The 12,100-nt window shown below is 47.7% G+C and overlaps 1 protein-coding gene across 2 annotated transcripts in view; it reads left to right on the forward strand.

The window, feature by feature from the left end:
* The window catches only part of tmtc2b (transmembrane O-mannosyltransferase targeting cadherins 2b), an 88,462-nt gene that overhangs the window by 56,075 nt on the left and 20,287 nt on the right, over nucleotides 1–12,100 (forward strand). For both annotated transcript variants that reach the window (XR_004794769.2, XM_035641746.2), the window contains exons 3-8: nucleotides 1,383–2,235; nucleotides 4,195–4,309; nucleotides 4,720–4,805; nucleotides 6,684–6,868; nucleotides 8,078–8,156; nucleotides 10,938–11,059. Coding sequence is in view for 1 of the 2 variants with exons in the window: in XM_035641746.2 (XP_035497639.2) it covers nucleotides 1,383–2,235; nucleotides 4,195–4,309; nucleotides 4,720–4,805; nucleotides 6,684–6,868; nucleotides 8,078–8,156; nucleotides 10,938–11,059 (1,440 nt within the window). In the remaining variant the exon portion in view is untranslated. The remainder of the gene's footprint in view (nucleotides 1–1,382; nucleotides 2,236–4,194; nucleotides 4,310–4,719; nucleotides 4,806–6,683; nucleotides 6,869–8,077; nucleotides 8,157–10,937; nucleotides 11,060–12,100) is intronic.

The following is a 12,100-nucleotide window of genomic DNA, read 5'->3' on the forward strand; positions in this document are numbered from 1 at the left end:
TTTGACTGCTCTGTACGCACCGCTGAAATTACCATAATGATTTGTTCGCAGATCAGCTCGAGGGGTTCGTCTCCTGTGTTTTTCAGCCGTACCTTGCGTTGCTTAAATGTCGGAGCTCTTTGCATTAGCAGGGATCGTTAGCAGGCAACAGCTTCTCCCCCCGTGGCCACGTGTGACCGGAGCGTAACTGAAGCCTCTCCCCCCACAGACCCTCTCTGTACATGACGACGGACAGGGCGAGGGAATCAATAGTACGACCCTCAAAGCAGCGGCGGTACGAAGTCTAGGATCACACATGACACACGTTGGTGCCCCTTGGCATGTGCACACGGAGACGGATCACGTCCGCCGGTCCAAAGGCAACGTGAGGTCGGCCTGTGATGCGCCGGGTTTAAGTTTAAATAATGACAGAGAGATTTAGATTCAGATTGTGGAGACCAATGGAACAAGACCAGTGCTGCATACCTCGTATTTTGATTGTCTGTGTTTGTTTTGCCTGTTTTTCATTTTTGATGTATTTTTCAAGTACAGCGCAAGTTATTGCTGCGCAAAGCTGCCGCGCATGCTTTAGAAAAAGCTCCACATGTTTCCAAGTTGAATTTTTTAAAAAAGGTCCAAAGAGTGGAACATGCTGTTAGAGAAATATGCCCAGTCATTTTTCAGTCTTCTGCCAGCAAAGTATTAAACAACCCAACGCACTATAAATATTTCATAGGCGTTTCCACATATGTATTTAGCAAAGTGTTTAATAGCAAGTCTGTAATAAGATAAATTGAGTTCAGAAAGTTGTGTTCTTTCTTTGTTAAATCTATAAATGCAATGGAGATTTTTTTTTTTACATGAATAGAAAGTTATGATATTAAGTCACCTTCGTTTAAAAACAGATCGTGTGGATGTTCTGGCTTCAATAAAAATTGTTAATGTGCCAGTTCTCCTCCTTCATTGGCTTAAGAAGTCAATAAAAAAAATCCCCAGAAAGAAATGGCACTGAACTGTTCTTTCTTCACAGGTTTCCCCCCAAAAAATCACTGCAGCCAAAACAGAACGTTTTTGACGAATCACATCTCAGAGCTACTTAACTTCGTCATCATTTACAAAACTGATCTTGAACACACGCTTTCCGGTACCGTTGGCATCACGCCGCCGTGCTGCTGTTTGCCACGTTGCTATTTAGTTCTCCAGAGTTGGAGGTGAAGTAAGAAGAGACAATGTCCAGTCCAAAGTCTGCATCAAATTACAACCACTCAACCCCCCAAAAAAACAGCTTTTAGTTGGAAGCCCTCAAAAGTGCAGTATATTTTCTCCGACAGATGTTCTTTTCCCCTTTCCCCAGTCTATTGAGGTTTTTCAGTCCTGTGTCTTGTGTTTGCTTTGTCTTTCAGAGAAAGAACGTCCACCTGCTGCTGAATGTGTTCCTGCTGGCGGCCTGGGGAGCCGTGCTGTTGGCCTGCCGCTTCTACTGGATGGGCAACAAGCCGCCCAACTTCTCCAACTCCGACAACCCGGCGGCCGACTCCCCGTCGCCGCTCTCCAGGACGCTCACCTTCTTCTACCTGCCCGTCGTCAACTTCTGGCTCCTCCTCTGCCCGGACACGCTCAGTTTCGATTGGTCGATGGACGCCCTGCCTCTGGTCAGGAGCCTGACCGACGGGAGGAACCTCCACACGGCCGTCTTCTACGTGGGACTGCTGTCGCTGGCTTGGTTCGGCCTGCGGACGCGGCACGCGGCCAGGGGCAAGGACACCAACGGCAAAGCGCATCATTACACCAACGGCAGAAATGGCAGCAGCAACGGACACAGTTACCAATACAACAATCACGAACATATGAACAATTCCCACGCTGGCACTAGTAGTCCCAGTAATGGCGCAACAAATGGCACCAAACATCATTACGAGATCAGGACTCCACTGCCGACCACCGAAAACGTGGTGGTGTTCTCTTTGGGCCTGTTGGCCATCCCCTTCCTCCCGGCCACGAACCTCTTTTTCTACGTGGGGTTTGTGATCGCGGAGAGAGTTATGTACATCCCCAGCATGGGCTTTTGCCTGCTGGTGGCGGTGGGGATGAGGTCGCTGTACGTCCGCCTGCGGCGCCGGTCCCTCAGGACGGTGCTGGTGTACGGCGGCGCCGGCCTGGTTCTCCTCTTTGGTGTCAAAACTGTCTTGAGGAACCGGGACTGGCGGAACGAGGAGATGCTCTACAAGTCGGGGATTTACGTCAATCCTGCTAAGGGTAAGCCCCCAACTCGCATGCACGCCGTCGTTCACATGAGCACAAACACCGTTTCATACACATGGCTTCATCAAATCCTCCTTTTACCCTTCATATTTGGTTGTCTGAGCAAACTTGACAGTTTCAGACTTTGATCAAAACCTGACTGTCCCTCCTGCACTATCTCTCTTAGTCTACTGCCGCCCTGAATAATTCAGAGTAAATCTTCCTCGGAGTGTCTTGTCTTCATCACTCACGCTCACCACAGGACATACGAGTTCCCACAGGTTCCACTAAGTGCCTCAGAGGCGAAGTGAAACCGGTGTGAATTTTTTACAACATTCCTCCCATTGATTTTTACCGTCCCGCCGCCAGATGCCCCCGTCCTCGCTCGGAAGGGCGGCAATCACCGCCATCGGCACCTTCGACGAGAGACGAAACATTCAGCGGCGTTCGCGCTCAAGGTCGTTGAGACGCAGATTCATATCGTGAGCGACGTTCTGAGGAGCTGAGGGGGGGGGGGGGGGGGCGCAGCGCAGGGACACGCAAGGCAACAGCAGGACACGTTGTGTCAGCTAATTTCCCCCTTTTCAGACGCTGCAGCGGAGCTGAGGCGTGACGGCTGTTTGTTTTGGCAGGCGGCAGCGTCCCCGACTCACATTAGTTACATGGCTAATGCGAGATTCGAAATGGAACCCAGCCCCTCAAACGTTGGACACACAGACATTGGATCGTTTTGAACAGGGGAATTTCAGAATATACAAAACAACTCTTCACAAATTCATCTGCGCGTAACTGGATGCACGGTTTGAATGAAAGACGACTGAGTTGTTGTTGTTGTCTGCCTGCTTTCTATTCATACTGAACGTTCTTCTGGGATTCCATATTTTGAACAGTTGAGTAAATAAAGTGCTCAAAGGCACTCTTGCATATTTTAGCACATGTCAACAAAAGCGGCATGAGCCGAAATTTTATCTTTTCTGTTGTATACGACTAGTGGAAATAGAAGAAGGAGCAGCAGCGCAGGGTTCACACACGCTCGTGTCAAACTTGTGCATCCATGCATGACACTATTATATGGATGTGTGTTATTGTCACTGAAATAACCTTAGAAAAGATGAAGGATCCGTTGATTATTTTCAAAGTAATGGAATAGTTGTTTTGTCCATAAAATGGTGATGTTTTGTTTTGTCCACACACCAAAGATATTTCGTTCACTGTCTTGGAGGAGCAAAGAAACCAGAAAATATTAACATTTAAGAAGCAGAGACTTTTTGACAATTAATCGATTATCAAAAGAGTTGGCGATTAATTTAGTAATCGATTGCGAATCGATTAATCGATTAACTGTTGCAGCTCTGATGAGGATATGTGGCCTCTAGCCACCAAAAATTAGGTCATGAAAACTTCTGCGTATTCCGCTGTCATTTTACATCCAACGAATTTCTTTTTGTTCTTATCAATCCCCCCGCAATTCTTTTTCACACTTCACCAGTCTCCTGCACAAAATGTACAAAAGCTCTGAGCAACCTTTTTTTTTTCTTTCTCCCCCCCAACCTGTCAGACATTGAATTATACCATTCAGCGGTAATGCCATTAGCCGTGCAATAGCACTGCGTGGTCTTTTTCTTTTCTTTTTTTCATACAGATTCCCATAGGAAGGACTGGTGGTTTTGGCACAAAGCTCCCCCAGTGTGTCATCTATTTTTACTCACAACGTCTCGGTGTTCCAGCCGACACAACGTGCTCCTTAGCGGTCCCAAAACACGTATCCCACGTGGGTTCTGAGGCCGTGAATAACAAAAGAAAATCAGTGCTTGCCACAGACATGTCTTGTGCTGCTCTGAGAGCTTTGTGAGATTCTGGAGAAAGAAAGAAAGAGAAAAAAAAAAGAGGCTGCTATTGCAGAAGGTTGTCGCACACTTTTCCATTTTTTTTTTAATTCTGTTTGATTAACTTTTCTCTTCTGTAACCCGACAGCGTGGGGCAACCTCGGAAATGTCCTGAAGAGCCAGGGCAAGATGGAAGAGGCTGAACATGCGTACAGAAACGCCCTCTATTACCGCAGCAACATGGCCGACATGCTGTATAACCTGTGAGTTTATGACTTTTATATTTTCTTATTCGTTCTTTTGAGCGAACAAATGCACGGGCTCCTTTTTTCCGCTCGCGTGCGCCCATCGATCGGAGCCGTCCCCTCAGAGGAAGTGTCTCGTTTTCCCCAGAGTGCTGTCTGTCTTGACGGTGTGTCTAATGATGCTGTTTGCAGCCCGAGGGGGAAAATGCAAAACACACACACACACACACACACACACACACAGACACACAGCCAATATTCGCAGTGTGTGCTTCAATAATCTGTGGGGTTTTTTTTTTCTTCAGATCAAATGAATGAATCGACAGCTTGTGTTCTTGCATGTGCTCCTAACTCCACACATCTCCCCCTCTGAGGTGTTTGCGCTCAAAGCTCCGAACAGACGTCTTTGTCTCTTCTGTCCGTTGCAGCGGTCTGCTGCTGCAGGAGAGCAGCAAGTTCGCAGAAGCACTCCACTACTACAAGCTGGCCATCGGGAGCCGGCCAACTCTGGCTTGTAAGTACAGCTCCTTTTCGTTTTTTCGTTGACAATCTCCAGCTCCCGTGGTCGCGGCTGTGTTGTGTCCAGGGCCACAGTGGAGCACGGGGCCTGTGGCTGCGCGAGGGGAGAGGAATAGGTGGCAAAGGGCAGCGGGTATTAAACATTCAACACGCAGCTGTCAGACCGGCTCTCGGAGCCAAGTCATGTCAACGGAACAAGTAACTGCATTATGTCATTTATTATGAATCCAGGCCGTGGCGCTCTGGCGTTCTTTCTGTCCCTCCCGCCTTCCCCTTAGGTTTTACTCCTCTCATTTGTTTGGCGCGTCTTTGTCCCTTCTGCATTTCCCCAGAATTCGATTTTTTGTTTGTTTTTTGTTTTACCCCGTACGTTGTCATCTTCCCACCCTGATTAGAACAAATAGCTCACACTCTTTGCCCGATCGTGCAATAAATTAGCGCCCCATTGTTCCAGGCATTTTGTCAATGACAGATGAACAGAGAGCCTTAAACGTCTGTTCCATTTCTTTTCCCTTTTCCGCCGGATTAATTATAGACCCAATTAAGATCATGGTTCGGCTAGAAAATGTCCATTCATTTTGCAATTATCCGATCTGTTGCAGGCGATAACAAGGTTAATTAATCACCCCCGAACGGCAGACCTGTTAACGAAAGAAGGAGAATGTGACAGTTGGCGCGTTTTGTTTTTTTTCAAGGTCACACCATCACTCACTGCCTAGTTGGGAGATGATTGGTGCAAACTGTAGTATTTTGTAGAGATTTTCTGCTTTGTGATGGAGCGTTACTGACGTCTGCCACATTTCTTTTCCCCGCATAGAAAATGCACTTCAGGAAGCCAGTGAAATTGGGAGAAAAAGAAATTCTCTTTAGTCTGTCTGTGGTTTCTGTTATCTGCTCTCCTGTCAGGGCAGACACATGCGATGGGGCGGAACAAGTCTAGATATTGACAATTGAGAGCAGTTCCCTGTCGGAAAGATAAGACTGTGAAGGTGTGAGGGTGTGGAGTAAAATCGTGTTGGACTTTTTTGAGATAACGAAAAAGTCCCAAGGACAGAGGAGGCAGTTAACTTCTTTGTTCAGGAAAAAAAACAACCAACTGTTTGATTCTCAGCCGCCTCCTTTTACTTGATAATATGTCAACAACCAATAGAGGAGCGGTCGAGATTGATCCAGGTTAATTTATTCCACCAGCCAGTTGTTTAGAGAGGCGGGACCACAGGGACTAATTACACCCGAGCTTCCTATCGATCACTCGACGCCGTCTTTGGCCGTTGAGGAAAAAAGTTTAACAAGCAAGCGAAGTATCCGCCAGGGCGCATGCAAAGGTCAAACATATACACAATACAGAGAGAGCATGGAAAAGATTACCAGTGGATCATTGTTCTACCCTGACGGTGGGCGAGGGGGAGAGGTTGGTCATTATTCACCTTTTTCAGCACCGGCCATTTCACTTTGAGGGAACTCCCAAAGGATCCTTGCAGCAACACGGATCCTCCTGGAAGAAGCTGTCCTGCCCTAACAAAAACATGCACGAACTCTGACTCTTAGTTAAATAAACAATACTAGAAATGATGCACATCTGTGGGAGGCTGGGGTGTGAAGGAGACAGGGGGCTCCGTCTTTCTGCGTACGCGTACTGTATCTAACGGTGGTCATGAATGAGCCTTGCGGCGTGGCAGCATTAACATAATGGCGGAGTACCAAACAGTGAGAAGTGTCAGGACGTAGCGGCCGCACGGTACACCTGCACAAATACGAAGGGGAGTTTCCGAGTCAGCTGAACGAGCCAGTCATCGTGGCGCATGAATGAAACAAATTGCGCTAAATTGGCTGATTGGCAATTTAGTTTTTTTTTTGTTTTTCCCCCAAACAGCGGCCTACTTGAACACGGGCATCATCCTGATGAACCAGGCTCGCCTGGACGAGGCCAAGCGCACCTTCCTCACCTGCGCCGACATCCCAGACGAGAACCTGAAGGACCCCCACGCCCACAAGAGCTCCGTCGCCAGCTGCTTGTACAACCTGGGCAAGCTGCTCCATGAGCAGGGGCATCAGGAGGTAAGGACCCGGCCTGCAGAAAATCTTTAGAGATTCCTTGTATATATGCCGCAGATTACTCGAGCGTGCTGGGACCTTTTAAGCTACAGCACTGCGTCGTGGTGTTGAAGGCACTGTGCTGATTTAAATGCCTCAGTTTGCCATGTGGAAAAAATATCCCATTCCCAAATGTGAGCCGTGGTTATTTCCCCGTTGTCGAAATAGCTGCGACAGCTCATTTATTTGTTTTCATAACTAAATGTGGTAAATGCGATAAAAAATCCAATATGCTACTTGTCAAACAACATAAAATGAACCACACGGAGATCGCATTCCTACAAAATAAATACGTTGGCTCTTGATTGCGTGTACTGCAGTTTCACATAAGCACACAATGTATTTCATGTATTTGACATATGGATAACTTATTCTCTCCAACAAACACCACTACTGCTGTAACCATAGGAGCATAATGAGTACATGCTGGAAAATGCTTAAAAAAAAAACCCCCACACAGAGTGTCGAGATAAAAATGCAGGCAGTTGCCCAAGGAGCCTTTAGGGGACGGCGAGAATGAATGCTCGGGTTTTATAGGGACATGTTTCAAAAATTGCCTCTGTCATAGGGGAACGCGGTGTTTTGTAGCAGATAATCGTCAGGCTGTGTCTCAACAACCCCACTCCTCTTTTCGTGCCCCGAAAGACCCCACACAAATAAATGGGCGGCATTTCTTCCAATGCCGCACATTTATATTGTACACGGGCACCAATCCCGCTGACTCAGTCAGGGATGGGGCGGTAGGACTGCAGATTCAGTCTCCGTAAATAGTTGGCGTGCTGGAGAGAGAAAGCGGGAGAAGAGAGAGAGCAAGACCCGCTTCCTCCAGCCGTTTGAGACGTTTGCTTTTTCGAGCAATAAAGTAGGTGCCGTTTTAAAGTCAGAGCCACGCTGACTCTATGTCCCAGAGTCAACTCGTGACTCCGCTCTGGTCGTCTTAACAGCCGTGACGCGGAGGAGAGACCCTTTCTGCTCAGACTCTGTACGGACCAGCCTCCCCGCGACCCCCGATTCCACGCTGCGTATTCACACTGTCAGGGCCCCGTGCTGCGGGGGGGGGCAGCGCCAGCTTCCTCTGAGATCTCCCCTCTCTGTCTCTAATGCAAACACCCCTTCCCCCCAACCTCTCCCTTTTTTCCTTTCTTCTCCTTCATGTATTTGTTTCATTCACAGGAGGCCCTCACTGTATTTAAAGAAGCAGTACAGAAAATGCCAAGACAATTTGCACCACAGAGCCTCTACAACATGATGGGTAAGTAGCTGCCCTTTGTCTCACGACCGCAAGCATAGTTATTTTGGGGATTCATTTAGTTTTCGGGAGAAAGTGTCTTTGTTAGGAGTTTTGCTTCACTTAAAAGCTCAGAACCTTTCCTGTTTCTTCCGGACAGGCAGCATCGTAACCGAACCAGACTTCCAGTACTTATTCAGGATTACTTATTGCCACTGAAACCACCGTTAACAGCTCCTCTGGTGTTTTTTTTATTTCACGTGGCTTTGAACGTGGGACAACGCAGGGGTCCGCTAACCTCCTCCGCGGAACACGTTTTGGATTTTCCTCCAAAAAGTACCGGTCAAAACTCCTGATGAGTTAAGGTTCGGAAAAAAAACACCACTGGTGAGAATTCAGGAGCTGTCAAGCCCCGGTTCAGATTTCCAGCTGTGAATAACTACAGCTGGAACTTAACGTATGTCCTCAGTTAATAAATATGTCGATGAAAACTAGGTCAACATCACTGTGGCCCACGGTTTAGGGTTGTTTTTTTTTAAGGAATAATAAATCAGTGAAATCCAACCATTTCAACCTGTAAATTTATTTTTTTTCATCTAAATCCTTGTTTTTGAGATTTAATTTGGAGTTCATGCTGTAAAACCGTGTTTTTTACCGAACGGCAGTGAGCTTCACAATATCATTTTACACGGAGCTAATTGGCTTTGTTGGATTACAGCTGTGGAACAGCTGCTGCAGGCTCATGGCTCATTATAGCTGCTCTCGCTTTGCTTCTTGACTTCTTCCTTTCCCCTCTCTCTCTCTCTCTCTCTCTCTCTCTGTGTCGGCATACAACCGCTTCCCGCTCGTACACGTGCAGCTACTTCCAACACACACACACACACACACACACACACACGGGGAAAACACGGGAGCGTCTGTTGTGATCCACACTCGGTCGCGCCCGAGTGTTCGACAGAGCCGCCGAGATTGCGTCAAGAAAAATGTTGACGCGAGCTCCAGTCACCGTTCAGGAGCAGCGGCGCTGCCACTGTAGCGGGGGGGCGAGGCCGGAGATCTGTGACTTCTGCAGCTCAGCGTCGCTTCCTCGCCGAAAACTAGTTTGCATCCATTTCCCCCTTCCGGCTTCGCTCACCTGGGCCGATGCCCACGCCGCCCGTCAGACGCCAAGGGGCAGAGAGCTTTCGTCAGAGGCAGACCTAGGTGGTGACCTGCACCCAGCTGGTCGGGCTCCAACTCTCTTCGGTGGGCCCGAGGAATGTTCCCCCTCACGAGGAGCTCCTTGGATTGGGTGTCACTTCTAATTGCGCGTTGATGTTCGCGCTAATCGCACGCAGAGGTCCGCTGCCGGCGAGGCGAGACAAGAATTTTAAATCCCATCAACAAATGAACAGGTCACGTCAAAACAGACCCGCGTATCCATTTTTTTAAAACACCCCAGGGCCCTTGGGTTCATGCCGTAACCCATCTATAAACTGTGTTGGAGACGGATTCATCTGAAACAGAAAACGAGTTCTTACAAACTGAAAAAGTGATGAAATTAATATGTGCATTGAGACAGTTGTGAGATTTCGTATGTCTTCCATTCGCCCTACTTGATGTTTACAAGGACATTTTTGATAATGCGACCACGGGCGTAGCACTGGGAAAAGGGACTGACTACCCAGGGACATACGAACACACACACACACAGTATCATCAGTTATTCAGCATCTTAGCTGCGGGGGGCCCACATAGGGACCAGAATTTGGTGCTACACCCCTGTATGCGAAGTACAGCATCATGGATTTCCATTATACTTAAATCTAAAACATACGACCCTACTGATGGATATCGTCGCTGAAAATATATTCTCATGCGTCACATTACATCTTAGGCCTCAAGCTGTATTATCTGGCAATAAAAAGGAAGTGACATCTTAACTTCACAGAATGTATCAGGAGGTATCAATACGCGGCCTTATCGCTCATTGGAGACTGTGTTTTTCGGATTAAGACGGTTGTAACTGCTGGAGTTGCAGTTGCTTATCACCGTTTCTCATCTTGACAGTGATTAGTCCTAATGCCGGCGGAATTAAAGTTTCAGTCCGCTCTAGTCTAAACAACTTGTCCAAGTCATCATCAGGCCGTTCGAGAAGTCCCGCTGTCGATTAAAATTCTAGCAAAATTTCTAACACCTGTGATGCATTCGCTCTTCTCCCCCTAATCTGTTATAATGTTGACTTTAACCGTGTTGTGTCCAATTACCAGCCAGTGTTGTCAAATTCTTGCAATAATGTAAGTGTTATTGGACGGCTATGAAAGAGAGGTCACTGTTGTTTCAGGTGTGAGCAGGCAGAGGGTCAGATTCAGCGGAGGGGGGGAGGTATCGGGTGATTGTCTGACAGACCGGGGAGCGCGAGGGAGGGAGCGTGTTACACGCTCACTTCGGTAGTTCTGTATCCACTGAACGCCTCTTTCTACCTTTTTTTTATGAACAGAGTTTGATTATTTTCAGATTCCAGAAATCCGACGTGTTCACCATTGAATGGGATTCAGAGGTTTGTTTTTTGTGAAAGACACTGAACGAAGGCCAAACATCATTTCTGAAACAAAGCTTAACAATATCACCGACTTATTTCAGTGCCAAATATCATCCAATACCTTGAAATGGGACTAACCAATAAACAGTACATTGGGGTATGTATTGACTTGTGCAGCCCACTGGAATCTGGTCTGGTCCACAAGAACAATGGGAACAGATGTGCGATGTCCTGCCCCCTGACACTTTGACCCCTGACTCGACCCCTCGCTCTGCTCCTCACAGGAGAGGCCTACATTAGACTGAACAAGCTGACTGAAGCTGAACACTGGTACCGGGAGTCGCTGAGAGCCAAGCCCGACCACATCCCCGCACACCTCACCTACGGCAAACTCCTGGCTATGACGGTAAGACGTTAGAGAAAGAAGGGATCAATCATTGTTCTGGAGTCAGTTCGCCGATTTGTGGCCGTCGGTCAGTTAAGGTCACATAGAGCTGTTTTCAGACATGAACTCTGGAAAACATATTTCCCCGGAGATTGCCTTTCACAAATGAAGAAAGTGCGACATTGGGATTCACAACATCAGGATCATTTCTGAATCCTCCAGGATGAGCCTGGTCGTAGCGGCCGCTCACTCGCCGCGAGTCTTCCGGATATTTCCCTGCTTTATTCTCACATGGGCACAAATGTTTAACTTGGGGGGTTGGCAGGATGAGTTCCAGAAAAATGCCATTTGCGGACATTTGCATTCTCACCTACAGCCCCATCTGGAGAGCTTCAGGAAAACGTCCGCACGTCACTTCATGTCTGAAAGCAGCTATCGACGAACCAGAATTAGCCTCACTTGTGCAGCCCGGGGGCCAAGTGCCTCACTCAACAACGGGTGTCGACGCAGGTGGAATGTTGATCAATCACGCGCCATTCACAGGTATTTCTGTGGACAACTGGTGACCCTCTGGCCTTCGCGCCGTCTATCTTTTCCCTTTCCCTGAGCCTCGTCTCTGCCTCTTCCCTCATTCTCCACCTGTCTTCTTTTCATTCTTTTCACTTTCTTTATTTATTACATTCCCTTTCATCCTCCCAGGACTCTCATCAAATCCCCTGCAGCTCTTTACTGACGGTCGTAATGTTCTCCCAAAGCCACTACAGTTAATCAATAGTGTGTGGGTGACGAGCGAGGGCGAGAGGGAGAGAGAGGGGCAAGAGATTGGAGGAGAGTGAGCACCAGAGAAGAGGATGGTCATGGTGTGTTTCTCGAGATGATCTTGCCTGTTTGGACATAAACGTAAAGTATAAACGCCTCATCGGCAGCAGGCTCGTACGTCATCGTTGCCTTAATATTCGACTGGGTAAGACCTGCAAACAAGTACAAGTACATGAAAGCTTTGGTTTGCCTGGATAAAAAACTTTGTAACGTTTACATTTCAACAAATCATTTTTAGATATT

Source organism: Scophthalmus maximus, chromosome 7 (assembly GCF_022379125.1).
Source record: "Scophthalmus maximus strain ysfricsl-2021 chromosome 7, ASM2237912v1, whole genome shotgun sequence".
NCBI classification, from domain to species: domain Eukaryota; kingdom Metazoa; phylum Chordata; class Actinopteri; order Pleuronectiformes; family Scophthalmidae; genus Scophthalmus; species Scophthalmus maximus.